The sequence below is a fragment of the Mytilinidion resinicola genome, assembly GCF_010093595.1.
Source record: "Mytilinidion resinicola strain CBS 304.34 unplaced genomic scaffold BDZ99scaffold_9, whole genome shotgun sequence".
Taxonomy (NCBI): domain Eukaryota; kingdom Fungi; phylum Ascomycota; class Dothideomycetes; order Mytilinidiales; family Mytilinidiaceae; genus Mytilinidion; species Mytilinidion resinicola.
This window is the reverse complement of record NW_022985445.1, coordinates 1,490,754-1,517,072: the sequence shown is the minus strand read 5'-3', so window position 1 is coordinate 1,517,072 and position 26,319 is coordinate 1,490,754. Positions and strand designations below refer to the sequence as shown.

Sequence of the window (26,319 nt, the reverse complement as noted above, 5' to 3'; positions counted from 1 at the left end):
CATTGGTTCCTGCATCAGCGCTGCCATCAAATCGAGGTATCTCGTCGCGGCTTCGTCATCCTTTCTAGGCAGTGCTGCGGGTGCTGCTGGCGTGAGATGGCAGTTATATTGGCTGGGTCCCAGCTTCTTGAGATCTTCACATAGCTGGACACAGTGCTCATCGGCCTTTCTCTGCCTTGCATCACAAGCCGCCAAACATTACCACCAGTGACGACATGGCTTTGTTTACCGACGACTTCTGTGACCCCGTCCGCTTCTTCTTCTCTTCTATGTTCAGTTGTTTGCCTTGCTGCAATATTTACGCTAGTCATTCTATTTTCCACTCTCACGATGAAACACCTTTACGTCGATCCGAGGAAAGAAGAGGCTCCCACTAGAGAGCGCAAAGCACATTTGACATGTCTTCCCAAAGCAAAAGAGACCAAACTTCACCCAACCAGGCCTGGCGGTGAAACTGCGAGTCTGTTCTTCGTGGGAACTGCCACCACCATACTGTAAACATCACGGAGCACTCCTGGAGTTCAATCGTTCCAGTCTAATTTATGTGCAGAGAGTGGGAAGGTATGCGTGTAATGACCGATCCAAACTTCCTCCACGCCGGCGATCATGTCAGTTTAGGTCCTGGAATATCTGCAGAGCGCATCACGAACCCAGCTGTGGACCTCCAAGACCTTCCCCGGATTGATGCAGTGCTCCTCTCTCACTACCACGGCGACCACTTTGATCAGAAAGTAGAAGAATCCCTTCGACGTGATATACCGATCATCACTACTCTACATGCTAAAAGCTGTCTTCAATCCAAAGGCCAGGAGTCGTTTAGTGAGGTTCACGATTTGGAATCCTTCCAAAGCTTGATGCTGGACATTGAGACGGGTTCTATACGAGCTGGAAAGAAGCCTGGGATCAAAGTCACGGGGATGCCAGGGAAGCATGTCAAACCAGGACTCTTGTCTACTGCGAACAACCTTCTGAAAGCCGTTCGTACTTCGCGAACGAATAACAGACTTAACCATACTGATCTAAGAAGGTTCCTCCGAGCAATGGATGGATGATCGAGCTGGGATATCGGAGTGCCAGTGATTCAGAGAGCTTTGAAAACAGCTACAGGTGAGATACCTCGAGCCTTCGCCGGATCGTTGCTGATTCAGATAGAATCTACATCTCCGGCGACACTCTGATGGTAGATGAATTGAAAGAGATCCACGAGCGATACAAGGATCAGAGCATTGACCTCATGTTGATACATCTCGGCGGAACCACGCTACCGTCGCCAGCAGTACCATTATTGATGGTGACCATGGATGCGAAGCAGGGAGTCGAGCTGGTACAACTGATCAAGCCGGACGTTACGATTCCAATACACTACGAGTAAGTCGATTCAAGAGGAGCACATCTTCAGCCATGCTAATAGGTTCTCAGTGATTACAACGTCTTCGCGTCTCCCCTTTCGGACTTCAAGACAGCTGTCGACGAGGCCGAGCTGAGCTCGAAAGTAGTATACCTGGATCGCAAGGACGAGTACAAGTTCAAGGTCTGATGAGGGGGCAGCCGGTTTCGGGTCTTGACTTCGTTATGTTTACGAAAATACCCCATTCACGAGATAGACGACCAGAAATTCATGAAGGAACCATTGATTGATTTCCGCTCACGAAACTGTCCGAAAACGTGTTCATGTCGCCGTTTTCCCTTAATCCGTGCAGTGAATTGAAGCCAACGAAACACCCGGCCATCTGCCTTCAGCAATCCATCCCCATCCCTCGTTTCCTATTTATGCCCTCTTGCCCTTGGGATTTTTCTTGGCGACCTCGGTGACTAGGAGTCCTGTAGCAGAATTATCAGCCGTTGTCCATTATCTCATTTCCATTGCGCTTCATCCACCACTCAAGTGTTTTCAACCGGCGAAGGAGTATATGCTGGGAGCGTCCGTACCAGGGGGGAAGCTCTGCTTCAGCTTTTCCGCGCGACCAGCATCCTTGACGACGTGTGTGTAGAGGTATCGACTGCACCGGACCTTGAACTTGACTTGGTTGCTCTTCTTGTTCTTCTTTATGCGCGCCGCTATTTACAGACGTCTGTTAGCAATCTTTCTTAATCTTTCATCCAAATAATTGCCCATGTCATCCATTGAGCCGCGTTCCCTGTCGTTCAGGAAGTTTCCGTGCTCCGCATATAGAACCAGATTTCTTGAGCGGGTCGCGATGGGAGGTCTAGGCTGGGCGGCAAAACTCACTCTTTGCGTCCTTGCGGCGGCAGATCTCGATGAACTGCTTGAGGTCCGAGATTTCTGAAGGCATGTTGGCGGTTGTTGTGAGGTGCCGATTATGTGTCGTGAGGATCCTCGAATGTGGAGGTGCGAAATTCAAATGCGATAATTCGCTTGCTGCTACGGCAGACCGCAACCCTGATCCCGCTGATGCATGCCGTAGCTCGAGATTGGTATCACGTGGGAGGTGACGACTTCACTGAGAGTTGCGGCCAGCTTGCAACAACTTTCATACCTTTCTGCCTAGAATCCCTTTCCGAAACTCTCATCTGCTAGAGAAGCGTCCAGAAAGTAAGGTACCTCTCAGAGAAACCCTTTGCGCATCTGAATCTGCATCGCGCCACCTCGGACATCAAGAAGCTAGAAGCTAGGAACAATGCCGACACCTCTTGATCGTGCCACCCAGGCTAAGGTATGCTATAATTACATCTTTCTTGGATCTAATCGCTACTTCATCTTATTCTTGCATCTTTACTAATGGTACCTTCAGAGCCCATTCATTGGTATTCGCTACCCAACTCGCGCCATTCTCCTTACTACCATCTCTGACTGTACTAGCATTTGCCGCTATTGTGACTGCAGTCGCTGCATGGAGTATATGGGGTCCTGGTGATATCTTCCCCGCGCAGCCAGATCCTACGGGTGGTAAGTAATTCTTCTGCTCCATCTTTTCGCTCATTTTCTAACATTTTGCTATAGAGCCAGAGACCTGGACATCAGAAGAATGCCGTCGGTGGCTCAATAATGTACGTCCTTGTCACATATCTAAATACCTCAAGGCCCTTCTGACAGTGTGAAGCGCAAACTTCACCCGAATCCATTGGCCACGTCGGCCGAGCTTGTGGAGCGAGTGAAGGCTAATATGCGACCACCGCCTCGCCCATGATGGGAGCACTTCGCATCACTATCAGTCCAGAATGATTCATTTGTACTTCTTTGAGGGAAAGCGGGCGATGGAATGGCGTTAGTGGTGGTATTGCCGAGCGTTATGTAGCAATATGACTACGCTTAGCGCGCACTATCGCGGTCTAGGGTGTAGAGGGTTTTGTGAAATGTTTCCCCATTTGTTGGAGTAATGTGTCTATCTGACATGCCCAAAGCAGTCGCAAAGAGAAGGAAAAGAAGGCAAAGTGAGGCAGTTCACCTCACGCTCTGTCGCAGAAGATCTACCGGCAGCCCATCAGAAGATAGCACGCCACAAGATCTCCTCAGTCGAGCAACCCAGAATCGCAGCCCAGACACCATCCAATCGCCATGCCATCGACCTCATGGAAGCCACCAAGCGCCCTCCGAATAACCCCCAAACCACGATCCCAATTTGCAACCTCCGAGCTTTGACATCATCGACAGCTGGATAATGACCCCTCTAGACTGCCATCAAAGCCTATTCCACCACCTCAAAGTCCCATTCCTCATCCTCCAATTCAGCCTCCTTTGCCAGTCTTTCCTCCTCTTGGATTTCTTTCATGAGAGCATCCAATTCCTTCTTCTTCTCCACGAAGCGTTTACCCTCTTCCTTCCGCTTCTCAATCTCCTCCCTCTTATGACGTGCAGCAAGCAGCTTCGCCCTCGCCGCTACAATCTCGGCATCCATAGACTGTTGCTCCTCCGCGGTGGGGCCTGGCTTGCTGCGCTTAAGTGCAGGCGTTTTCGGAGGTGTCGCAGGCCGCTTTGACGGCGTCAGGGGCCCGCTAGGGAGGCTAGCACCTGGTGCAGACGGGACGGAAGTCGAGCCGGTTTCTGAGGTCTGGATCGGCGCAGGGCGTTTGGCCTGCTCGGGAGCCTTGCTGCGGGTTGGTGCCTTCGAATCGGCCCGCTTCTTGGTGTTGCTGGTTTGTCTGTTTGCGGGGCTGAGTGGCTTCAGGCCGGTCGACTTGGGTTGAGCAACCTTCTTCGGAGCGGCGTTGTCATTCTGTTTCTCCGGGAAAGGGCCGAATAAGGATGTATCAGTTTGGGACTTGGCGGGTTCGCCGGTCTTCTTCCCGCTCTCATCGGCTTCTTCTGATTGGCTGTAAGAGTGGCTGGACGAGGCTTCACCTGCAGCGGTTGCAGCAGTCTGATCCCGTTCCTGATCAGTCAGCATAGCTCTGATCCTGTCCTTTTGCTCCTCTTGCCGAACCTTTTTCTTCTCGTCGGCTTCCTTTCTCAGATTCGCAAGGATCTCATCGAGGTCGAAAGAGCCCGGCTGTGTCTCTGGAGGCTGCACAGTGATACTGCTTGAGCTGGCTGTAGCCGGAGCAGAGGCCTTCGATGCGTCGTCCTGAGACAAGGTCTGACTCTTGGGATTAGCCGTTGTCGTGACACTAACAGGCGCTTGAGTCTTCGACATCGCTAGAGCCTTGCTTGCGGTTCCTTCGTCCTTGGGTGCAATTTCTTCAATTTTCGAGTCGTCAACAGGCTTGAGTTGAAGGGGACGTGAGACGCCTTTGATATCGTGGGTAGCGGAGTAGGTCATTGCCAGGTTGGCGCCCGCGATTGAGTCTGTCATGGCGGATTAGTGAAAGGCTATGACGTCGTTTTATGTGACTTCACTCACGCTTGGATCGGTAGTAGAAGCGAAACACAGCCCAACTGCCTTCACCAGGGCGATCACCCTGAGCTTTCCTGACCTTTGTCGTGCTTGATAGCTTGCTGTAGTCCTGCGAACCGTCCACTCGTGGCGTAAGCTCGTACTCTGGAGCAAGTCTCGGATACATTGCTTTGAGCCCATAGACGTCCTTCCAGGAGGCTGCGTCATTGAACCAAGTCACATCTTTGGCCTTGTAGATCTCTCCTGGCTGTCGCAAAGCCGAGAAACGCACCTCGATCATCCCAACACTCTGGGTTGCCCATTCCCGGAAGGGTTCAAGATCGACGTCATTTCGGATAGCAGTGACTTCGACGCTAGTCTCTCGAAGGAGGTCCTTGGACTTGGGTTGTAGGAAAAGAAAGGTGTTGATGGAATCCTTCTTGTTCATCTTGTGCTTTCCGGTGCAGGATGCGAACTTCGTGGCGCGCAGTATACCGTCTATTAAGACATCGGTTGCCAGATAGGTCGTTCTTCCGATGAAGTGAGTGGAAACGCTGAGCATGGCTCCCACGTCGACGCCAATGAAGCAGCAAATGGCTCCATCTTGAGCCACAAACTCGTCGTACTCGTCGAGTAACTCAGTGGGACCATTTACTCCAACATGAACCTCTGCGTGGCGGCTGCTGCCCTTTTCGTTGCACTTCATGTTGGTAGAAGTGGCGGAAAGTAGAGGTGGTGGAGGATGTGGTGAAGTTGAAGACGGTGACGGGTTGGCTGAGGACGAAAGAAGTCAGTGGGGCTAGCTGCTTTGGTGAAATGAAACGGTGAATACCAGACTTGGCGGGGAAGTGAGGTCCTTACAAGGTCTTGTCGGAGATCCGTGTACACCTTTCTGCCACTGCCTGTGGTGCTTCGTAGGCCTTTCAGAGTCTCGAATTGGAAGAAAGTTCGGTGTTTTGAACAACTGATTAAGTCGCTAGACCACCCCGGGCGGCGACAAAGTGGTGTACGTAGATGAAAAGTGTGATCCGTCGCCCGAAATTTCTTCTAGGACACTGAAGCAATACGCGCACTGGCAGAAGTATGTGTACGAAGGGACGATAAGATACTGTAGGATAAACAGTCAAGCTTCGTTGAATGTAAACCCCACTCCACTCCAACACCGTCTGAGGTAGATCGGGGAGATTTCAGACTTGCCAGAACTGTTGCTTCGCCATTTTTACGGTGTACCGGAGAACCTCAAGCGATACCGAACAAAGATACACAAGCCTAGAGAGAGTTTTGTTACTTGGATCAGTTCTTACAGCGACTGGCCATAAGTCTGTGCACACTGGTTTGCCACTGCTTGGGGTGCCCCAACGGGGTGAAAAATCTAGGCGCGATGTCAAGTTTCGTACAGTGGAAATTGGGCTGCCACTTAACTGAACGGCTTCTTGGTGACGGGCATGCTCCAGACGGTGGTATCGGGCTTCCAAAAGCGACACACAAGCAGTGAGATCTATGTGCCCAGACTTATGAACTGTTACTATAGAATAGAACTTCATGCGGTCTTCGTGGACAGTCAGGCTCCGTTGAACATAAAGGCATTTGCAGTCCAACACTGTCTGAGCTAGCCCGGAGAGCTACCATCCTTGTCAAAATCGTCGGTTTACCATATTTGATAACGTGCCAAAGGACATCAAGCGGTGCTAGACAGCTGTACACAAGCGCAGAGTGAGTGTGCATATAAAGTACTGGGAGTTTTAGAATGTATCGTCGACGATACCCAGTCCTACTCTTAGAAAGCTGCACGGAGATGACGAAGAGTCACCAGTCATGGCAATCCTTGGGAGTCGAGGAAGCAGGGAACGAATTTCTTCAAAACTTCTTCAACGACTACCTGGGTCAAATGGATCGGAAAACTCGACGCTCTCAATTGAAGACTCTTACTCGGACGGAGAAGGGACTTCCGGTGGGAGAATCCACGGCAAAGGCTTTCCTAGCAGGATACTTTCATCATCGCCAGCGACTGCATGAAAAAGAGACAACCGAATTGAGCGAATTGTTGAAGCCAGATGAGTCTCACACCTACAACGTAAGACGTAACGGCAAGGATCTGCAGGACAGTGCTGAGAAAGTTTAGGAGACGATTCCATGCGCAGGAGTGGCTTGGGAATAGCTATCCAACGTTTCCCGTCAAATCAGCAACACAAAATCGCTGGGCCGTTCTAGAGATTTCCAACAATCAGGTTTCATGCGAGACAGTCATTCAATGTTGCACATAAGTGGAAATCACAGATCCATGGACTGCTACTTTTTGTTCAAATCAGCCTGACAGTGTTGATGGAAGCTCGGGCACTCGCTTACTGTAGCTACAATTTCTTGCCAAAATTTCCTGCCATATCTTGCCATGTAATCACATACTATTTTCGCAGCTTCGCTTTCAAGCCATTTGATATAAGTGTCGTCAGCTGTATTTTGGCCCTCGATAATAATCTCAATCCCAATCGCCACATTGGCACAAATGCAAATCGTACATAATCGTAAGTGGAAGATAAAGGTATCGAATTGATATGTGGGTGTGTCGAGTGGAAGTCGCTGTTATTTGTTCTACACGCCCGATCGGGTGAATACTGAGGCTCAAGTCGTAAAATGTATGCCTTTACACGGTCAGTACCAACGAAAAGACATGATTCCTGGATCCCATACTCAATCGTCAAATTCTTCCTATGATCTAGTGCGCCGACAATCGATCATCCAACCATTTCGTCGATCAGATCGCATACTCTCAGACGACAAATCGGAAGTTCATGTTCTGGATCACCCAAGCTTTCACCACGGACTTTGGTCCATTGGCTGTCTTCTCAGGATTCGGCACCAGCACGAATGTCTCGCTGAACTGCTTCAACGGGCCCGTCTTCGGTTCATCCAGTCTCACAGTCCCGCTGACTAGCACGACGATGCTCATCCTCTTCTCAATATCCTTGTCTTGCTCTCCGCTCCCTCCTTTCAGCTTGTCCGGTGCCATCGCCGTCGGGTTGAGCACATGGCAGTCAAAGGATTGTACTTCGTAGTGGGTGAAGGGCATGCGGTCCTCGTATAGTGCTTGGTACTCTTCTGGGGTGCGGAAGACGTTGCCATTCCAGACCATCCCCGGAAGCTCCTTGCCATCAGCGAAACGCTCAAAGGGGCAGAAGTAGGACGCGATCGTGTGCCTTGAGCCTTGGAGTGCGACGTAGTAGTTGTCGAGGAAGTTCTCGGTGGCTGAAATATACTTAGTTTCTGCGCGTCGGTGCAGTTCTACGAGAACTGAAGGAGGTTCGGTACCTTCGATACTGGCGGTGGTTAGCATGTGCTGGTCGTACTTAGCCATGATGCTGTGGTGCAGTAGTTGGTTTGGTGTGAGAAAGTGGTAGTGATTGTGGGTGTGGGAATTCAGTGCAGTGTTTGTGTTTTGTTGACTACACTGATGTGAAATTGACAAGCAATGTGTATAAGATTTGTAGGAGGTCAACAGCGGGTGAATACGCGGACACGTGGTCTAAGATGCTGTGTGCTCATGCGAAAAAGTAAACGTAGGCGTGGGCATTCGCGGTCGTTACATGAGGGAACCCCAGCAAAAGTTCAAAGGAGTTGATATCAGAGACGACCTCAAACGTAATGCCTGAATCCCAATACCAGATTTTCGAACAGGAGCGCCTTGGATCCGCGCCGTTGCAGTTAAGTCTGTACCCAGGTAAATTAAATGGTGTTGAAACGCGGCGAGGTCCCTGCGCGCCAAGAGCGAGCCGCCGTTGGCAGATCTCAGCTTCCAATTGCTTTTCTTTCCGCCCTCTATCTCCAGCCCTCACCACCCCAAGACCTCTCCTCTCTACTCGACGCCATGCTATCGCGAAGCTCCCAGCGGACGGCGCAGGTACGAGTCCACCACATATTCCCTCCGCCAACGTCAAGTCGCGCGTCGCAAGCTAACGCGATTGTGCAAACCAGACCCTCCTGCGGGGCGCAAAGCCTGCTTCACGATGTGCTACCGGACCTTCAATGGCTATAAGATGTGAGGAGGACCTCTGCGACTACGAGCGCTACTGCAATTGGGAGACTGACACAATTATCCGACAGCAATGGCCACGATTCAGCACGACATCTTCAAGCCTACCAAATTTGGCGGCAAATACACCGTTACCCTGATCCCAGGTACGCAATTGCAATTACAAACACTCTCGAGCGGCTTCTTATAGGATATACTAGGTGACGGTATCGGTGCTGAGGTCTCAGAATCGGTCAAAGAAATCTTCAAGGCAGACAATGTCCCGATCGAATGGGAACAGGTCGATGTGTCTGGTGTCGAGACTGGCGATAAGCACTCGGAAGATCTTTTCAGGGAGTCAATTGCATCTCTGAAGCGGAACAAGCTCGGGCTGAAGGGTACGGCAGTCCTAAAATGGCGCAATGGAGGTCTCCCCACTTACGGAAAGCATAGGTATCTTGCATACACCTGTCGAGAGGTCTGGTCACCAATCGTTCAACGTTGCTCTCCGTCAAGAACTCGACATCTACGCCTCCATCGTCCTCATCAAGAACATCCCTGGATACGAAACCCGCCACAAGAATGTCGATCTTTGCATCATCCGAGAAAACACCGAAGGTGAATACTCTGGTCTGGAGCATCAATCCGTCGCTGGCGTGGTCGAGTCACTAAAGATCATTACTCGGGCTAAATCTGAACGCATTGCCAAATTCGCGTTTGCCTTTGCTCTAGCCAACAACCGGAAGAAGGTCACTTGCATTCACAAAGCCAATATCATGAAACTTGCCGATGGTCTGTTCAGGAATACCTTCAAGAAGGTCGCCGAAGACTACCCTACCTTAGAAACCAACGACATGATTGTGGACAATGCTTCTATGCAGTGCGTCTCCAGGCCACAACAGTTTGATGTCATGGTCATGCCTAACCTTTACGGAGGCATCTTGTCCAACATTGGCGCCGGCCTTGTGGGTGGACCCGGAATCGTACCTGGGTGCAACATGGGACGGGACGTTGCAGTCTTCGAGCCCGGCTGCCGTCACGTCGGTCTCGATATTAAGGGCAAGGATCAGGCTAACCCAACCGCTCTTCTTCTCTCTGCATCCATGTTGTTGCGCCACCTCGGACTGGACGACCATGCCAACCGTATTTCCAAGGCTGTCTACGACGTCATTGCTGAAGGGTGAGTGCTTCTTTCAGTTTACAACGCGGTTGAAGACCCATACTGATACAATTATAGTAAAACGCGAACACGTGACATGGGAGGCAACTCCACCACCCACGAGTACACTCGTGCTGTTCTCAACAAGATGGAGACATCAGCATAAGTTTTTCAGTGTTTATAGACTATGACTTGGTGAGGACTTGACTTGAAGAGTATGTGCCATAGATGTACTTCTAGCGTATATAGGGGGAAATGCATGCATTGGTCTTTCACTGCCGACCCATTTTGACAATCGAACGTCCCGCTGAACTATGTAGCCCTTACGCCAATCCCAACACTACCAGTCTCGAAAAGCTCGACCAGGCCAGCTCCAACACATTCCTCCAAGATCCATTCGAATCTTATTCCGTTGAGTTGTCTCCACTTCTTCGTGCGCCCTGGGAGAACGCCCGTGAACTCTCCTCTGGCCTTTTTCGCTCTGGTCTGTGCATCTTCGCCTGCAATGCCACCATCCCAGCGTTCGTGAAGTACGTTTCTTGGTGCCTCTCGATACTTGGTCTTCTTCAGCATGCCAAGGAGGTGGTTGCGTGCATCGACGATAAGCCGGAGGACTACACCGGTATTGGGTAGGGAGAAATTGTAGCGAGCTAATGAGCCAGTTCTGCGTCCTGAACCTCCGCCGCTGATGTTTTGCTGGGCTTGTGCTCCGCCCACGGCTGCTAAAGAGCCTGAAGCGTTCTTTGATCCTGCCGTGGCTAGAGAGGCAAGAGTACCAAGACTTCCGGCACCAGGCCGAGCAAAGAGACTAGATACGGAGGAGGATGCGCTTGCTGTGGTGAGGAAACCGGCTTCTGTCAGCGCGGAGGCTTCGTTGGGGGTAAATTCTATGCCGGAGATGTTTAATGTTGTTGGGTTGCTCTTCAAGAGGGATATGTATTTAGCTGCTCAAAGTCAGCATCTAGCCTCAGAATGACGGATGAAGGGATACCACCTTTTACTTCCTCGTCGAGGCCGGGATGGGATTGGACCAGCCTCTCCCATTCAGACACTAACACTAACCCCTCGCCAACTGTCGAAGCTCCTGTGCCGCGGTTAGGAATTGCAATCTTCCGAATGACACCTGCCCGTGCCAGCTCTGCAATCTCCCTCTCGGTTGTAGTAGGCGACTTGCTCAAAGCATGAATATGCGCCAATGTGACTATGGGCGGTAGAGAGAGTCGATAGTTCAACACGTCCGCGATTCGGGCTCCGTTCATCCCAGAAGCTCTTTCGGGTATGTCACTGAACATGCGGCTTTGGATGTACTGCAAGAACATGGGTACATCGCGAAAGTTCAGATCAGTGGCAAGAGATGCTATAATGCCCATGTCGTCCAGTTTCTCATCGAAGAATTCATCTTCTTTACTTGAGGAGGTCTTCTTCTCCGGTGAGGCCTGCGATGACTTTCGGCGAGGGCTTCCTGTTGATGACCGGCGTAGGCCTAGGGGATCTGGCTTTGGTCTTCTACTCTTTGTGATACGGGAGGAATGCGCCGAGGTCAATTGGAACGACATTCTCTAATTTCAAAAGGCTTTCCAGACTCAAGGAGCTTTGAATAGGCCAGAAATGACTCTTGGGGCCTTTAAAAGGAAGGGAAAGAACCGAAGAGGTTCCCTAGATTATATGGACGTCCACCGAGGGTGGGTATGACTCGACGCAGGCAGCACTTTGCCTTCCTTTTTTTGCGCCGGGTGACGAGAGCGTGCTCGTTTGATCATCTCAGTTTCAGTCTATCGCAAGTCCACCGAGGTGTATAGAGCAGATAGGAATAATGTGGAAACCCGTGAGAACGCTCGTGGTGTTGAGTTTGCTCTTGGCAGCGGCGGCTGAAAGCCAACCCAACCTCCTTCCGCTCGCAGACGTCATCCGCACTTTTAGGGCAGGGCTTACCTACGTCGAGAATGTCTAGGTATCCCAAGCTTTCCCCGTTCTCCTTTTCTCGCCACCATGATCTGCTCTCAGGGCCTATAGCAACACCACACGAGCTCATTCTTTTGATACGCCGTCGAGCTCCCATATCACCCCCGCGCCATGTCACTCAATCCGGAGCCCGCCGCGCCTGAAGAGCGCCAGGCTCTATCCCTCGCTCCCAAGAGCTACGCTGAAGCTACCGAAGCCCCCGCCGACTCCCAAATATATCATCCACCAGCAAAGGAGAATTCCGGAGCACCCGAAGCTACCGCTAGGTCACTCAATGAGTCGTCTGGACCACAACACGAGAACGGGGACCATGAAAAAAGCTTTGCAGAGGCTCTCGAGGCACCTCCTCTCCCCCTAGATGCTCCAACAACACATATCAATGGCTTGGACAATTTGAATGGCTTGACTGAACGATCGAATGGAGTCCAACAACCAACGAAGCGTGCGAAACCAACACCCGCTCCGATCGAGCCGGAGAAGGAGCAATATGAAGGATCAGGACAGGATGACAGCCCTAAAAGTCCCACACGAAAGGGTCATAAGAGACACTCGTCGCTGAAATCGAATGGTTCCGTCTCAACGTCTTCGAGGCCATCCTCGCGGTCGCAACACCACATATACCACGAACACAAGAATGGAAATGGCGGGCTTTTGGCAAGCATTAAGCCGTCTGAGGATTACGATCGCCAGCTTCTAGTAGCCAAGAAGGAGAAATCAGCTAAGAAGGGTGAGCTGGTGCATGGAAGGCAGGCCGGAGCAGGTTGGGCAGCGAGCAAGTATGCCACTCCATTACGAGCGTTCCAATCCGAAGCCCCAAACACCAGATGCCTCTTCATGCCAACGCGGTCAGGACTTGCAATAAAAGTCAATCTCTGATTCCACTACAATGATTCATTGTTATACCAGTCTAACGTCTTACAGGATTCGCTACGCACCCCTCAACGTGCCAATACAAAGACGTCTTCAAACCCTGGCTGTCTTGATGCACACCTTGAGCGTTGCAGGCCTCCTGGCAATCTTCTTCTTCGCCTGTGGCATCCCTCTCCTCTGGCCCATCGTTCTTCCCTACTCCCTTTACGTTCTCTTCTCGCACGCTGGCACGGACGGGAAGCTTTCTCACCGCAGTGAGCGCTGGCGTCGCTCAAAAGTCTGGTCACTCTTCGCCTCCTACTATCCGGCGCGTCTGCACCGCTCCGCAGAACTGCCACCGACACGGAAGTACCTTTTTGGGTACCATCCGCACGGTATCATCTCACACGGCGCCTGGGCGGCCTTTGCTACCGAAGCCCTCGGATTCTCCCAGCTCTTCCCAGGCATCACAAACACCCTACTGACCCTCGACTCCAACTTCCGGATTCCACTCTACCGCGAGTATGCCTTGCGCATGGGCTTGGCCTCCGTCTCCCGTGAGTCCTGTGAAGCAGTTCTCACCCAAGGCGGCCCGAACGGAGAGGGAATGGGCCGCGCAATCACCATCGTTATCGGCGGTGCCCGAGAGTCGCTGGACGCACGGCCAGGTACCTTCCGCCTTGTTTTGAAATGCCGCAAGGGCTTCGTTAAGATCGCCGTCCGCACGGGCGCGGATCTCGTTCCTGTTTTAGCATTCGGTGAGAACGACCTTTACGACCAGGTCGACGCAAAGACCCACCCCTGGGTCCACAAGCTTCAACTCCTCGTCAAGAAGATCATGGGGTTCACTGTGCCGTTGTTTCATGCAAGGGGAATCTTCAATTATGACGTCGGCATGATGCCGTACCGTCGCCCACTCAACGTGGTGGTGGGACATCCTATCAAAGTCATGCAGCAGGAGCAGCCGGATAGGGATTATGTCGAGAGCTTGCATACACAGTATGTGGAAGAATTGGAGAGGATGTGGAATGAGTGGCGAGACACTTTTGCTCCGGCAAGAATTGAGGAGTTGAAAATTGTGGAGTAATGGTTATGTTGACGGATTGGAGCGGAATAAGGCAACAGCTCAAGAAATTGGGACGTGGGTTTGAAATGCTTCAAGCGGTGGATACGGATTAGCCTGCGTATCAGCCTCTTCTATTCTTTAGGAGGATGTATAAACAACGGGATCCATCACTACACCAAATCACTACTTTACAGAACCATGTATGCACGTGATGCGTCTTCGACTCTATATATTTTGTTAGCGATCCGACAACCTCGACACCCTTCTCACATGAAGACCCTTCGTGGTTCCAAAGGGGAACACTAGGTGGAGAGTTCGACTTGACAAGGACAGCGTAGTCATGGAAGAGTGAGCAGCAGCACCGATTCATTTCAACACCAGCTTTCGAAGCCGCTCTTCTCCATCCAAAACAAATCGCTTTCGTTGTAATCGAGTCGAGAGGATGCTCCTCAGCAGGCCGTCTGAGCATGTGCTCGAGGCCAGCGAGATGGAGGTTGAGGTTCACAACCTAGACAAGCAAACAGAAGCTGGCCGGCTTTTGGGAGTTTTGGAGTTCATGGGAGTTGGAGACAGATCAGCGTTTTCCTGGGGCTCCTATGGCTTGGACAGTGAGATGGCAGACGCAGAACCAAAGCTCAGCGAGGAGGACAAGCGCCGCGCTTTGTATGAGAAGGACATCGACCTTGAGGATATCCTAAGCGCAGAGCACCTTCAAATCGCCAAGACAAGCGAGGGCAAGAGACGGTGGTCATGCTCACCAACCCCGATGAAAGCTCTCTCCGCACATGTGGCTGCTGCTACTGTTATTTGCATATTCCAACCGATGGCAGCCCATAGAGCGCAACTTGACACCCACCAGACACCAAGAGCCATTCTTCTTCTGAATGATTGTTTTTACAACACCCACCAACTTCCCATACTAAGAAGAAAGTTGTAAAGCCTGGTCAAGGTTTTATCCCCAGCCCCAGCGTCGGCATGCGGCAGTCCCGTGACTCTGCGTCAGGCTCGCGTTTGAAGGACAACGACGGGACTGTTCTAGATTTCGTCGTTCATTCATGTCGGCGGGCCCCAGTTATAAACCTACTCCGAGGGCTGGAAACCTTGTGAGGTAGAGTTGTATGCGCTGGGCATTAAAGCAGCTAGAAAAGCGAGCTGATGCATGCAGGGTCCAGTATAGAGGTCATAACGCCAGCAGATATCGCATTGCTGGCCCCAAACAAGCCGTGTGTAGTCATTGGAGATTGATGATAATTGATTACGGTGCCTGAGCTGCTATTCTATTATTCGCAACTAGCAACAGCACAGCAGAGAGTAGTTGTGGAAACACGCATTGTATTGTACGCATCCGGCATGATGAAAGCAGAAGACCGAGATTAGCGCATTCCAAATCTTTATCGTCATCAGGTGGTGTAGATCCGGGGCAGTGCTGACGCGCGTCTGTAGCGCCGTTAGGATGCCATCTCTGCCATCAGCTGCTGGCTGTGCCAGGCGCAAAATGCCTCACTGCCCGTAGTATAACTTGTCGAGATATTTTGTATATGGAATCACAAATCTAAATAACTATCTATCATTCTACAACGCTTTGTCATCTGAAGCGCCGAAGTGGAATTATTGCAGTGATTCAAAAGTACAAAAAGCCGCCATCAGACCGTCGTTCGCGCTTCCATTTCCATCACCCCTCTTCATCGTAGACTCACTCAAGGCACTATGGGTTCACAGCAACAGACGCTCTCTGAGCTGTCAAAGGTTCTCCCTCTGGATGAAGACTCACTCAAGCAAATCATAACATACACCGAGACGCTCTCTGATGCGGAGGCTGCTGAACACCTAAGAAACCTACTCGGCGACTCGCCACAGGCCCTTGACTTCATCACATCTTTCACGACGCAGCGGCGGGCGCCAGCCAATGCAACGTCTACACAAACGAATAATGGCAAGGCTGATGATAAGGCGATCCTCCAAGGGAACGGAAGTAATGTCTCAGGAGAAAAGAATGCTGCTAGTAATGGTCAACCACCAGCTTACGATCCACCGGCGTATCCTCCACCCTCAGCCAGTACAAGCAAGACATCTCAGCCTGCGAGCGACGTCAAACGTTCATCAGGAGGGACTGGTAACAGTGGTGGCCATGCGCCAGCTTTTGCGCCACCAGCGTATCCACCGCCTACGGCGAGCGCAAGCAACGCGCTTCGTCGACCTCATACCAACAAAGTCATTGAAGCTGCGCATATCCGTGCAAGAGACGAGGTGCGCCATACCCTTGCCTACCATCATGCTCTTATTGCGTGAGCTCCATGAGTCGTCGTGTCGATCTAACCCCTCGCAGCAAGAGATGCAAACCGCGCTGCAGAATCTTCAATTCAAGTATCGAATCTATAATAGTGAGATCGAGCCCGAACACGAGTATGATGGTTACTGCAATTGCCCGATCCACCAATACCAGAGAATGAAGTGGAGTCGGTACAGAGTCCAAGAATTCTGGTCGCAAGCGGTCATGTATCCAGGTCAGCATCTCCGTAGTTCTATATCAGGCCCGACGTCGCTTTTAGCTAACACAATTTATTGTGTCTGAGTAGGAGAGAAATCCTACAATGACAACGCTCAATCAGCCGGTTTGTACGGCGTGTTCAGTGGCAATCCTTACACGGGCACCGTAATCTCGCCTTACGGCAGGTTCCAGTCCTCTTGGTCATCCCAGAGACCTCGACCGGACTGCCACGCAGCGTCCATCCACCAGACCATTGATCTCAACAATAGACTGAACGCTGAAGCTCAGAGAAAGATCGATGCAAAGGAGCCAAAGATCAACATCTGGGACGACAGCGGGCTAAGCACAATGATGTCTGACATGGCAATCGCTGGGGCTGGCGACAAGAAGCAGCCGATGGAGAAGGCGCCGACAGAGAAGCCAAATGCAGAGAAACGGCAGAGCATTAGTGCTGCTCCCAGCGATGGTGGGGCGGAGAAAATTCCCAAGAAATCCAAGCTTGCAAGCTTCAGGAAGTCTGTTGGTCTCAAAACATCTGAGGAAAAGGCGTTGTCAAATGCAACAAAGGCGGTCTCTTCGGGCATTGCATTGCGCAATGAGATTCTAGCAGAGGAAAACGGTAGATGGCCAGATGAGCAGTGGCGTCAGCTTGTGGCCAGCTACCAGGAGAAGGTGGGCATGACGCAGAAGATAGCTGACCTTCGAGTGCGACACCCCATCCAGTATCTACACCTGCTCCGTGCCGGATACTTTGAGCCTATTCCAGTAGCCTGGGCCAATCTCGCGTCGAATCCCTTGAAATTCACCATCGAAGCTGCAGCTGGATGGAGGGGAATCACTCCCGCCTGGAGAGGATACGAGGATACTGCAGAGGAGCGCCTATACTGGGTTTTGAACCACAGAGAAGGGAGTGTCGGGATGAGGATGAAGCCTGACTTCATATCGGAGATGAACATGGCTCGTGCCAGAATGGCTTCAGCCGTGGAGCCGCCGCCCGAGTACTTTGCTGCCAACGATACCTGTCATCTTCAGCATACGTCAGCCGGCTACTCGAAACAAGTCATGCCCACGCCTTTCGTAGCCTACGATCGGCCAGAAGTGCCTACAGACGATACCATGATCCTCTTGGACGTCTCTGGTTCCATGGACTTTGACCCTGTGCGGCCAAACTACAATCAGTACCTGATCACTGGTTATTCCCCTTCGACACAGCCAAAGAACCAATGTGAGTGCTAGAATGATCGCGCCTTGTCGCATACCTGCTAATTCAATACCCAGACGTTGCCAAAGCCATCATTCGTCGCTTCACTGATGCAATGGCCAACCATGACCACGAGTTCCGAGGCTACGATATGGTCACTTTCTCCAACCGGGCAACCTACATCGGCACGATTAACCACCAGAATCTCGATCATATGTGGAGAAACGTCAGACTCGGCGGCGGAACCCGCGTCATGACGGGCTGGCAGAAAGTCAAGGAACTCCATTTCCAGAAGCATTCGGCGTCCGCCATCCACCACCCTATCTACGGATGGCAGGCCGGCCCCGAAACTCCCATGTTGAGGTTGCTGCTCCTGCTTGATGGCGAAGCTACCGACATGGATGAGTTCGAATTGGACTTGCTCGGGCTGGCTTGGGCTCACGTCACTATTTTCCTGATCGGAGTGGATGGATGTCCCCACCACCACCGGCATGCGAATGAGTTGCAGCGTATTAGTGACGTCAACCACCACGTGTCGTTTGTCGATGCGCAGGGGAACACCCCTGAGCGCTTCGTCACGCACGAGCTGCTCAAACGACATCTCGGCTACCAGATATCGATGTCGGAGTTTGAGGAGATGGAGGAACTGCCGAGCTACTCGGAAACTTAGCGCCGCAGGCGTATGTATATAGCTGTACGTATATGATGAACCTGTTATTCCGATGTTTGCTCAAATCTGCCTCATCATCATCCCTCATGTTTGGTCTTTGGAATCGTCGGTAACCACGCGCAGTCACGCCAGCCCTTCCATTTTCTTCCTCATCCCTCTCTTCCTCGTCATCATTGTCATCCTCTCAGGCTTCGCTCGAGGCAGTGTTCGGCCTATTCGCTGGACAGACTCTTTGCGCAGACGATGCTAGGAACTCCAGGCTCACATCCCTTTGTCTGACAGTCCTCTCCGTCCCCGCCCGGCATCTCCCTTGCTGTCCAGTAAACCCCAAACGCCGGCCCGCGCTAGGTAGAGAGCAGCTATTGCAAGAGCACTACTGGGTTCAGGCTAGAAAGTCTCACGTCGCGAAACTCTCCGCGGAAGCGCGCCACAGTCGGGCATTAAGTGTGCAGGGGCCACTAGCGAAGCGACCTGAATGGCTGCTTTCTGAGAGCTGTATGGTCGGATAAAAGTTGGTGCTTGCGATTGAGAGCATGAACGTAACTTGAAGTAGGTCTTGTTGGCAGAGGCACTTCTGGAATCACCATCTAAGCCTGGCACCAGAACGTCGATGTCGAGCAAACACTTCTAAAGCCTGAAGGGGTGGTTAGATTCCGTGCTCAGCGCCGAAGCGGGGTCGTCGTCTGACTGCGAGTTGGAAGTCGCCGTTGGATATGACCACGCCTGATATTCACGTGTTCGCCGGGGGGTTTCGCGTGACGATCTCCTGGATTGCAGGCATAAATAAATCCTCTACCTCGAGCTCTGGAGATCTTTTTCTGGCAGGGGTGTCTGCACTGGGGCAACAAATGCGGCGAGGATGCAAGCTGATGTCTTGCGGTGGGGGGGGGGGAGTGTTGGCAGACAATCTGGGCAAAGGTTTATGATGGAAGAGGGGGGAGAGGTGTTGGCTTGGGTTCAAACATCCACTGCGAAGGCATTATGTTGGTTGGTTGGTGGGGTTTGAGCGTGTTCGTACAGGGCTTTCATGATGGTGAGAAGCTTGAAGTTGAAGAGGTGGACTCCATCATCAAAAGGTAGCAAGGCCGACGTACCGCCCTCTCCAACCATATTACTTTGGGTATCGGCATTTTAGCTTTCCCGAGCCCACAGCAAGTCCACTCCCCCACATATGCCGCCATGGTCTTCTATGTTGATATTCTGCCTCTTAACTACTCCAACCTCTAAAGATCTAAGTTTTCACTGCCGGGACCCTTCTTATACCCCTCCCAAAGATCGAAACCCACCCATCACGTGGTTTAAGCGAAGTCAAGTGATGATTATCAGGTTCTGCCCCTGGCAAAGGGGTATCAGACCTCGACGGCGGCTCGAGGAACTTCTTAGTGAGTGTGAGGGACTGCAAGGAATCCAAATTGCGAGAAAGACGTACCAATGCGGCACCATCAGCGTTATGATACACATTCGTCAAATGGCGTGGGAGTTTGAATTGGGGGGAGGGGGGTGTTCAACAGACTACGTGCTGAGATACGATGGAGCGAGAGGTGAGGAGAAGGGTGCGTGGTGCGTGGTGGCGTTTACGGGGTGATGGCATGAACCGCTTTGAAGTGTTGATGAAGTCGAGCGAACTGCATAGATGCGGAAAAGCTCGCGCTAGAATCGAAGAACGATAAAAAGTAAGGAATTCAAGTAGTTGTGAAGACCATCATATATGGTCATTGAGTGAGCGCCCACGGGCCTCAACAACGCTTTCTCTTCCCCAGCCGTGGAACTCTTGAGTGGCGTATTTTGATACTTCCATCTCCATCTGAGGCAGATCCATCTTCCGCATCGAAGACTACTGGTCGGAGCGTTAATACCATTTAGCCTCTGATTCACAGCTCTGAGGACTAAAATTCAGACTGGAAGCACTGCCCTTATAGTGAGACACAGGAAGAGAATTCGCCCGTCACGTGCGCCAAGACTTGGTTACGCGATATATTAGTAAACTGGGAGTCGTGATGGGACATCCGTATGTTTCATCTTTGCAAAGACTAAGATCAAGAAAGTCATGAGAAGATGGTAAGACGAATACGCTACATTAAGCTTAATCCCGCCATGAATAATATACACAAGTCCGCTTGCTATTGGACGAAAAGAGTAACGCGATGAGATACGGAAAAACCCTTCCTTCGAAAACCTAGGTGTGCTTTCTCCGCCTGGTCTTCTTTATTATTGAAGACGCTATGTTTCTCTGCTGAAATTGCTTGAAATCGTTCGGGATATAATTTTACGTGCGGATCCAGTCAAACACCAAATGCGCCAACACGGTCGATGGATAATCCACCAAGCGGTAAAACACCTCCGTGGTCAGCGCGACGAGTGGGATACATACCACCAGGCAAAGGAACGTCGATGCCGAGAAGGCAATACTGTGGGCGAAGTGGAGCTCGGCGAACATCTTGATGCCTGCGGTGTAGATGATGATGCTTTGCATCAGGAAGAAGCCTGGAGATGTGTTAGATAGTGTGCGATACAGATGACCGAGATGTAGAGACAGGAGGTAAACTTACTGAACGACCTCTTGCCCAAGTACTGGAACACCGACATTCTGAATATCCGCTGCAAGACCTCGAAATGCTCCAGACACAAGAAGAAGCCAATGATAATCAAGAAGTTGTCGTCACGTGCTTGAGGACCTTTGGTATCAAAGCCCGCGTTCAATGAGCCGGCATTGTAGAGGCCGGTATGCCCCTTCAGCTCGGCACTTCGAAGGTCCGGCCGCCACGCAACCCATAGGTACTCCATGATGTACCCAGCAAGGATGAAAAAGCCGTAGATTGGCCATGTAGGGAAGGTGAAACGCGCCACCTTGATGCCGCGGCGGGCTTTCTCGCGGAAAGACATGTTGACAACCGCGTCAGCCATGAAAAGGCCGGCTATGCTGTACCAGGCCCACGACTGGACCCACCAGGCGGTGATGACGAAGGCGCCAAATGCCTTGACACGCCACGAACGGCGAGTGTAGGGAATGATGACCATGCTCATATAGATGGTGAAGCTTTGCTCGTAGATAGTGGTGATCGTCCACAAGGTCTGCGAGGGAAAGGCCGTGTTGGCAGCTTGCAGGTTGGTGAACTTGGTCACCCAGAAGACGTCGAACATGGAGTTGAACCAGTTGAGGAAGCTGGGGATCTGGCGGGGGGTTGCAATGGAAACATTGCCGGTGCGGGTCTTGAAGTCGTCGATGTAGGCCACGCCGGACTGCGAGAAAATGAGGGTTGCGAGGGCGAAGGATACGGCGGTGGGAAACCACATGCGCAGGCCGCGGCGGAAGACGGAGCTCGCGATGGTTTGGCGGGACCCGTCCTTGAGGAAAGGCAGACACAGCGTTCGTGCGGACAGGAAGATGAAGGTTGAGTAGATGAGAGCATCGTTCCAGAACAGCACGGAGAAGGTCTTGCGGATGATTTTTTGGTAGAGAGGGCCGTCTGAATTGGCCGCATTCGCAACAGTGGCAGGAACGAAGGTCGTGAGGAAGACCCAAAGGAATGACTGAACAGCAAGAAGACCGCGCACGCCGATGAGATAGTCCTGCTCTACGAAGCCGTGAGGGCGCGGTGCTGGCACTAGGGCGGGGGGGAACTCGAAACCCATGTTGACGGCGTGCTTGAAGGCTGCAATTGCTCGCTGCCAATATCTTTATTTACAAAAACGACGACGAAAAGGAAGGGCAGAAAGGAAGGGATGCGGCACTCAGTGGCCAGCGCCTTTGGTCCTTGCAGCAGCCGATGCACTGCCGTCCGATGAGAAGGGGTCGCGGGCAGTTCGCCGGCGACGACAGGCGTGATGGAGCCATGGATGGAGAGGAGCCGAGATCGACATGCCGACTGCGCTGTCTGACGCCTCTCCTATCGCGCGGCTCGGGGCGCGTGGTGACACAGGTGTACCGTGGCCGACTGCGGGCGGTGCGTCCACGCCGGGCGTCTCTTGGTGGGCTGAAGGGCAGGGTGGGCTGAAGGGCAGGGTGGGCTGGATGTCCCGGTGGAGCGTGCGTCTGTCGTCGGTTGAAGGCTCGGCGGGGCGTGCTGGCGGTGCACCAAAAGGAGCCGTGCAGCAATGCAGCAATGCAGCAATGCAGCACCGCGTCCCTGTCGATCCGCACCAACAAACGAGGCTGCGGCGGAGTGCGGGAGCAGCCACAGCCGGGCGCTAGGCGGCCTGCGCGACCAGTCCCGAGCGAAGCCGACCGCCACCAGCAATCCTCATTAATGCGAGCAGCCGGCCGGGGTGCTGTCGCGATCATCGCACCTTATCGCAGCGGGAGGTGGGTCCTAGGCAATAAAGCCATTCTCAGCCGCTGCAGCTCCACACGCAGGCCCGCGAAGAGGTGAGATAGCAGCCGGTCCGCGCGTCGCCCGAGACGACTGCGATCGCCGTTGTTCCCAGGCCAAGATCAGGTTAAGATCTACAGGGGTCCCGGCCTGCACTCAACCGCGTAGGTGCGTGGGTGGCCGTCGCCTTATGAGGAACATTGGGATGGGGGCATGAGATTGAATGCCTCTCTAGCTGTGCCGACCCGCGCACGCCCAGCCTGGCAAGTTCCGGCGAGCGGTATCGCGACATATCAGTGACAGCTTGCTCACACCCGGCACCTGGTGGCCTCCCAGCGCAGGCAGCACTCATGCAGTCGCCACTGCGATTGCGTGCAATGATGGAACGACTCGGAGTAGGACGGCTTGCTGCATCGCGGAGGCATGGGTTCTGGACGATAGCATGGATGCCGGATGCCTCTGTGGCACAGTCGGAAGCACGAGAGCGAAAGCGAACAGCCGCAGCGCAGAGGCCACAAACCAGACAGGAGTATGGCGAGTCAGCCAGGAGCACTGCCGTGTTGGTGGAAATCGTGCATGGTCGAATTATTAATTATGTATGTACATATACCTGCAGAATGAGACTGCTCTAGCCCCTGACGGGACATTGCGCTGCTGCATGCAGCTCTATGTGCAGGGAAGTCTGCAGAAAACGCCGACCCAAGAATACTTTCATTACCCAGACCCGTCGGAACCAACTGCCGCGCTGCATGGTGCATGGTACCGAGGAACCGCCGGAAAAAACACCAAGGAACACGATAAGCTTCTTCCAACGCAGGGAGCCTTGCCCTGCTCGCGGTGACGACGTGACGGCGCAGCAGCCGTCAGACCAAGGGCTTCTACTTCCGCGCAGTAGGGTTCCATGAGCTGTACCTGACCACCTGCCTTGCATGCCCGTACAAGCCAATCGTCGCCGAGAGAATCAAATAGCCAGGGTACATGAGGGAGAACGAGATAATCATCCCTCTCGACACGAATTCTGACTTGACCTGGTTGGTGATCCACAGCGTCGCGACCAGGCATACAATACTGCACTGTTGTTAGTCACAAGCTCCGAGTGCGGGGAAGCCGTGGTACGAACCTGATAATGAAGAGCCACTGCGAGATTGGGTATTGGAAGTAGACTAGCTTGAAGAGCTCGCTGCCAGTCTTCGGGAACTTGACGATGAGGAAGCTGAGCACGAGGCAGGTGTACTGCGTGACCAGATAGTAGCTCACCTCTCGGATGAGCAGCAGGGAGAAAATCCCAAAGCGAGCCACAAACGAGCGACTGTCCTTGGCGTGGATCTGATCCTGGGGTTTGTTGTACACCATCTTTACATGCTTCATACTCGCTTGCGCCCAACCCTGAGCCCATCGTAGGCGTTGCTTCCAGAATGCTGGAAACGTCGTGGGTGCGAGTTCGTATGAAGTGACGTTGAGGTCGTGTACCGTTTTTGCGCCCCTAGAGAATGCCCGCAACGCCGAGTCAATATCCTCGGTAAGCATATCGCCATCCATCTTGAGTTCGCGAAGAAGCGAACTTCGCCAATATCCGTTGGAGCCACAGAACAACCCGAAGCCCCACATGGTCGCACGGCCTGGATGCGATACAGCGTAGATTTTGTCAAACTCAACGGCAATCATGCTCGTCAAGTACGTCTCTGCTGCATTGAAAACGACGCAGCGACCTTGCACAATGTCGATTTCTTGGTCGGCCATGAAGCGTTCCACAGCCCATCGGGGGGCATTGGGATGCGGGTAGTGGTCGCAGTCGTAGATCGCAATCAGGTCAGAACCGGTCTCAAGAGTGAGGAAGTGGTTGAGATTGTCCGCCTTCGAGGTAGAGCCCGGGACTTTGATAACCCTTGCGTGGGGGAAGCGGTGAGTGAGGTCGTTCAACTGGGTCTCCAGTGGCTCCATGGGTTTCGGGGTATTGTAGAGGATGTTGATGCGGATTTTATCCCGCGGATAGTCGATTTGCTGCAGAGCGTAAAGTGCCCGATCCATGATGATGTCCTTCTCGTTGGGAAGATACGCGACAATGAGCAGATCAAGGACAAGGAGTTCGCTGTCTGGCGTAGGAAAGTTCCATGCCTTCTGCTCTGCTTGGGTGACAATTTTCCTCGCTTCCCGGCAGGGTGTGATGCTCATGAATGCCTCGAGAACAGTAGCGCCAGCAATGTAGAAGTTGGTACACATATAGATGAACCAGAAAACGGCAATGAGGCCGTCGCTGCAGTACATGTACAGGCATGTTGAGAAGACATAGTACGAAGCAACGAGGCAGAAAGGCGTCCAGTCTGAGATGAATGCAGAGATACGCTCAACCGTGTCACCAGAGGAGGAGGGTTTTTGTTTCGTCGATGAAGCTTCAGCAGCAGCATCTTGGGGAGAATAAAAAGGATCCTCGGCAATCTCGATGACGGTAAAATCTTTCGGTTCCGACATGGTGACCGTGGAACTGCTCAGCGAGGGTATTCAGGGTTGAAACCAAGTATAAACGATGGAATGGGCTGGCCAAAAAGAATGATGACCGGTACCCTAGGAGCGACGAAGCAACTGAAAAGTGGATATTATAGGTATAGAATCGGCATGTGTAGTGGTATGTCGAGGGCCCAACAGTACTCTATCACCTACCCAGAAAGGGAACTAAACGAGTGACAGGGTGGTGTATGTAGAACGGACGATAACAAGGAGCGAGAGGGCAAATCGGTGGCAAAGGTCACTTTTGATAGTATTGAGAAATAAAGGACTGAGACATGGGTGCGCATGCGCAGGGGATCAGCGCTGCAGCAGCTGCTATCAGCGCTTCCGAGAACGAATTTCCGCATCCTCATCAGCCGCTGAGTTGTACCTGACGTAGGGGGGCTAGAGTGTCCGGGCCCATGTCGCAGCGGGTGGATGCTGCGTGAAGCACTGCTGGGATCGCCAGTCATCCGTGCCAGCCCTGAGCACCCTGGACGCCACTATACATACGACTATCGGGTCGTGCATACAGGATGCTTAATCGCCGGCGATGTGATCCTGTCATGGCATGCGGACGCACCGCCGGTAGCTGGCGGCTAGGACAATACCGTATCTCGACATGGGTGTCGACCACGATGATGACAGCGACGACACGCCGACGATGCGTCACAGTGCCGTTTGCGCAGCCGTCACGGTGGTGCTAAAGATATCGCCGAGCCGCAGGGCGGTATGGCAGCAGGCCTGGGCAGCCGCATTGGGGGGACGGATGCAGGGGGCCTGTGGTACGGTTCGCTGTTGGCCATGGTGTTGAGTCGTCGGCAACGTGGGTAGCGCCCCAGCAGGCGGCGAAGCCTTGGCGAGAAGCCCTGCGGGATGTGCTCCCAGGAGACACCATCACTGGGAGCGCGCACCTCACTCCCCTGGCTCACCACCACGCCGATCGGTGCCTGTCTCTGCCTGCATCCTCTCCACTCTGTCTCCACCGTCATGTTTCCGCCTGCCAGCCACGCTCAGGGGCCCCCCCGGCGGCTCCCAACGCGGCCAGCCAAGCCTGTGTGCTGCCCGGTGCGTGCGTCCTCCAGCCAGCAAGGGAGAGCAAGAAAACGGTACTCGTACAAGCTGCTGGCGGAACGCTGCTTCTGTGGTGCAATTGGGCCGTTCTCGCAGCAGTCCCTCCTCAAGTTGCAGGCATCACCTGAATCAGCGCCTTTCCTTCTCCAGCCGTCCCGTTTGAGCTTCATGTACAGGCTTTTTTTTTAACTCCTCCATCTCACTGCTCGGCTCCTCCCAAAGTCCGGAAACGTGCTTCCTCATATGGATCGGCCAGCGTTGAATTTCCGGTCTGCGCC

General features: G+C 52.7%; 13 protein-coding genes across 13 annotated transcripts; 7 read left to right on the top strand and 6 right to left on the bottom strand.

The window, feature by feature from the left end:
• The first annotated feature begins 53 nt into the window (after positions 1-53).
• Positions 54-1,551, top strand: BDZ99DRAFT_443121 (Metallo-hydrolase/oxidoreductase). Its single transcript, XM_033717833.1, has 5 exons — positions 54-494; positions 551-977; positions 1,028-1,107; positions 1,153-1,368; positions 1,420-1,551. The coding sequence occupies exons 1-5, from the start codon at positions 331-333 to the stop codon at positions 1,535-1,537; spliced, it is 1,005 nt and encodes a 334-aa protein (XP_033577359.1). The 5' UTR covers positions 54-330; the 3' UTR covers positions 1,538-1,551.
• A 129-nt stretch (positions 1,552-1,680) lies between these two features.
• Positions 1,681-2,449, bottom strand: BDZ99DRAFT_310626 (ribosomal protein L38e). Its single transcript, XM_033714264.1, has 3 exons — positions 2,231-2,449; positions 1,930-2,058; positions 1,681-1,821 (listed from the first exon to the last, which is right to left on the bottom strand). The coding sequence occupies exons 1-3, from the start codon at positions 2,292-2,294 to the stop codon at positions 1,769-1,771; spliced, it is 246 nt and encodes an 81-aa protein (XP_033577358.1). The 5' UTR covers positions 2,295-2,449; the 3' UTR covers positions 1,681-1,768.
• A 107-nt stretch (positions 2,450-2,556) lies between these two features.
• BDZ99DRAFT_462968 (uncharacterized protein) lies at positions 2,557-3,309 on the top strand. Its single transcript, XM_033719970.1, has 5 exons — positions 2,557-2,675; positions 2,754-2,766; positions 2,822-2,908; positions 2,963-3,009; positions 3,063-3,309. Exons 1-5 carry the CDS (start codon positions 2,640-2,642, stop codon positions 3,147-3,149), a joined length of 270 nt encoding a protein of 89 aa, XP_033577357.1. The 5' UTR covers positions 2,557-2,639; the 3' UTR covers positions 3,150-3,309.
• BDZ99DRAFT_462967 (uncharacterized protein) lies at positions 3,294-4,383 on the bottom strand. Its single transcript, XM_033719969.1, has one exon. The coding sequence runs from the start codon at positions 4,344-4,346 to the stop codon at positions 3,648-3,650; it is 699 nt and encodes a 232-aa protein (XP_033577356.1). The 5' UTR covers positions 4,347-4,383; the 3' UTR covers positions 3,294-3,647.
• A 2,706-nt stretch (positions 4,384-7,089) lies between these two features.
• BDZ99DRAFT_462966 (NTF2-like protein) lies at positions 7,090-8,457 on the bottom strand. Its single transcript, XM_033719968.1, has 2 exons — positions 7,461-8,457; positions 7,090-7,411 (listed from the first exon to the last, which is right to left on the bottom strand). Exon 1 carries the CDS (start codon positions 8,122-8,124, stop codon positions 7,540-7,542), a length of 585 nt encoding a protein of 194 aa, XP_033577355.1. The 5' UTR covers positions 8,125-8,457; the 3' UTR covers positions 7,090-7,411; positions 7,461-7,539.
• A 127-nt stretch (positions 8,458-8,584) lies between these two features.
• On the top strand, positions 8,585-10,405 carry BDZ99DRAFT_416736 (isocitrate dehydrogenase subunit 1 mitochondrial precursor). The gene is made up of 6 exons (XM_033716799.1): positions 8,585-8,667; positions 8,742-8,805; positions 8,871-8,945; positions 9,000-9,176; positions 9,232-9,958; positions 10,016-10,405. Exons 1-6 carry the CDS (start codon positions 8,635-8,637, stop codon positions 10,101-10,103), a joined length of 1,164 nt encoding a protein of 387 aa, XP_033577354.1. The 5' UTR covers positions 8,585-8,634; the 3' UTR covers positions 10,104-10,405.
• Positions 10,250-11,493, bottom strand: BDZ99DRAFT_387401 (uncharacterized protein; the record flags this gene model as incomplete). Its single annotated transcript, XM_033715518.1, has 3 exons — positions 10,250-10,401; positions 10,450-10,881; positions 10,932-11,493. 3 exons carry the CDS (start codon positions 11,491-11,493, stop codon positions 10,250-10,252), a joined length of 1,146 nt encoding a protein of 381 aa, XP_033577353.1.
• A 517-nt stretch (positions 11,494-12,010) lies between these two features.
• On the top strand, positions 12,011-13,835 carry BDZ99DRAFT_488193 (DAGAT-domain-containing protein; the record flags this gene model as incomplete). Its single annotated transcript, XM_033722892.1, has 2 exons — positions 12,011-12,675; positions 12,821-13,835. The coding sequence occupies 2 exons, from the start codon at positions 12,011-12,013 to the stop codon at positions 13,833-13,835; spliced, it is 1,680 nt and encodes a 559-aa protein (XP_033577352.1).
• Positions 13,836-14,256: 421 nt separating this feature from the next.
• BDZ99DRAFT_520458 (uncharacterized protein) lies at positions 14,257-14,751 on the top strand (the record flags this gene model as incomplete). Its single annotated transcript, XM_033725531.1, has 1 exon — positions 14,257-14,751. The coding sequence occupies one exon, from the start codon at positions 14,257-14,259 to the stop codon at positions 14,749-14,751; it is 495 nt and encodes a 164-aa protein (XP_033577351.1).
• Positions 14,752-15,521: 770 nt separating this feature from the next.
• BDZ99DRAFT_520457 (uncharacterized protein) lies at positions 15,522-18,173 on the top strand (the record flags this gene model as incomplete). Its single annotated transcript, XM_033725530.1, has 4 exons — positions 15,522-16,061; positions 16,141-16,318; positions 16,391-17,527; positions 17,581-18,173. 4 exons carry the CDS (start codon positions 15,522-15,524, stop codon positions 18,171-18,173), a joined length of 2,448 nt encoding a protein of 815 aa, XP_033577350.1.
• A 1,048-nt stretch (positions 18,174-19,221) lies between these two features.
• BDZ99DRAFT_310451 (uncharacterized protein) lies at positions 19,222-19,899 on the top strand. The gene has a single exon (XM_033714263.1). The coding sequence runs from the start codon at positions 19,345-19,347 to the stop codon at positions 19,756-19,758; it is 414 nt and encodes a 137-aa protein (XP_033577349.1). The 5' UTR covers positions 19,222-19,344; the 3' UTR covers positions 19,759-19,899.
• A 365-nt stretch (positions 19,900-20,264) lies between these two features.
• Positions 20,265-22,147, bottom strand: BDZ99DRAFT_416727 (uncharacterized protein). Its single transcript, XM_033716798.1, has 2 exons — positions 20,723-22,147; positions 20,265-20,657 (listed from the first exon to the last, which is right to left on the bottom strand). Exons 1-2 carry the CDS (start codon positions 21,804-21,806, stop codon positions 20,440-20,442), a joined length of 1,302 nt encoding a protein of 433 aa, XP_033577348.1. The 5' UTR covers positions 21,807-22,147; the 3' UTR covers positions 20,265-20,439.
• Positions 22,148-23,037: 890 nt separating this feature from the next.
• Positions 23,038-25,159, bottom strand: BDZ99DRAFT_416723 (N-acetylglucosaminyltransferas-like protein). Its single transcript, XM_033716797.1, has 2 exons — positions 23,604-25,159; positions 23,038-23,551 (listed from the first exon to the last, which is right to left on the bottom strand). The coding sequence occupies exons 1-2, from the start codon at positions 24,950-24,952 to the stop codon at positions 23,362-23,364; spliced, it is 1,539 nt and encodes a 512-aa protein (XP_033577347.1). The 5' UTR covers positions 24,953-25,159; the 3' UTR covers positions 23,038-23,361.
• Positions 25,160-26,319: the final 1,160 nt, after the last annotated feature.

Bases quoted from the DNA above. Each gene is read 5' to 3' on its own strand.
- BDZ99DRAFT_416736 (XM_033716799.1), top strand. From the start codon at position 8,635: ATGCTATCGCGAAGCTCCCAGCGGACGGCGCAG. The intron at 8,946-8,999 runs GTACGCAATTGC...AGGATATACTAG, and splicing joins CACCGTTACCCTGATCCCAG to GTGACGGTATCGGTGCTGAG. The intron at 9,177-9,231 runs GTACGGCAGTCC...CGGAAAGCATAG, and splicing joins GAACAAGCTCGGGCTGAAGG to GTATCTTGCATACACCTGTC.
- BDZ99DRAFT_416723 (XM_033716797.1), bottom strand. From the start codon at position 24,952: ATGTCGGAACCGAAAGATTTTACCGTCATCGAGATTGCCGAGGATCCT. The intron at 23,552-23,603 runs GTTCGTACCACG...ACAACAGTGCAG, and splicing joins CAGTGGCTCTTCATTATCAG to TATTGTATGCCTGGTCGCGA.
- BDZ99DRAFT_443121 (XM_033717833.1), top strand. From the start codon at position 331: ATGAAACACCTTTACGTCGATCCGAGGAAAGAAGAGGCTCCCACTAGA. The intron at 978-1,027 runs GTTCGTACTTCG...TGATCTAAGAAG, and splicing joins CGAACAACCTTCTGAAAGCC to GTTCCTCCGAGCAATGGATG. The intron at 1,108-1,152 runs GTGAGATACCTC...TGATTCAGATAG, and splicing joins AGCTTTGAAAACAGCTACAG to AATCTACATCTCCGGCGACA.
- BDZ99DRAFT_462966 (XM_033719968.1), bottom strand. From the start codon at position 8,124: ATGGCTAAGTACGACCAGCACATGCTAACCACCGCCAGTATCGAAGGT.
- BDZ99DRAFT_416727 (XM_033716798.1), bottom strand. From the start codon at position 21,806: ATGGGTTTCGAGTTCCCCCCCGCCCTAGTGCCAGCACCGCGCCCTCAC. The intron at 20,658-20,722 runs GTAAGTTTACCT...ACACATCTCCAG, and splicing joins CTTGGGCAAGAGGTCGTTCA to GCTTCTTCCTGATGCAAAGC.
- BDZ99DRAFT_462968 (XM_033719970.1), top strand. From the start codon at position 2,640: ATGCCGACACCTCTTGATCGTGCCACCCAGGCTAAG. The intron at 2,909-2,962 runs GTAAGTAATTCT...ATTTTGCTATAG, and splicing joins GCAGCCAGATCCTACGGGTG to AGCCAGAGACCTGGACATCA. The intron at 3,010-3,062 runs GTACGTCCTTGT...GACAGTGTGAAG, and splicing joins GCCGTCGGTGGCTCAATAAT to CGCAAACTTCACCCGAATCC.
- BDZ99DRAFT_462967 (XM_033719969.1), bottom strand. From the start codon at position 4,346: ATGCTGACTGATCAGGAACGGGATCAGACTGCTGCAACCGCTGCAGGT.
- BDZ99DRAFT_310451 (XM_033714263.1), top strand. From the start codon at position 19,345: ATGCCGCCATGGTCTTCTATGTTGATATTCTGCCTCTTAACTACTCCA.
- BDZ99DRAFT_310626 (XM_033714264.1), bottom strand. From the start codon at position 2,294: ATGCCTTCAGAAATCTCGGACCTCAAGCAGTTCATCGAGATCTGCCGC. The intron at 2,059-2,230 runs GTGAGTTTTGCC...GTCTGTAAATAG, and splicing joins CCGCCGCAAGGACGCAAAGA to CGGCGCGCATAAAGAAGAAC. The intron at 1,822-1,929 runs GTACGGACGCTC...ATTCTGCTACAG, and splicing joins GAAGCAGAGCTTCCCCCCTG to GACTCCTAGTCACCGAGGTC.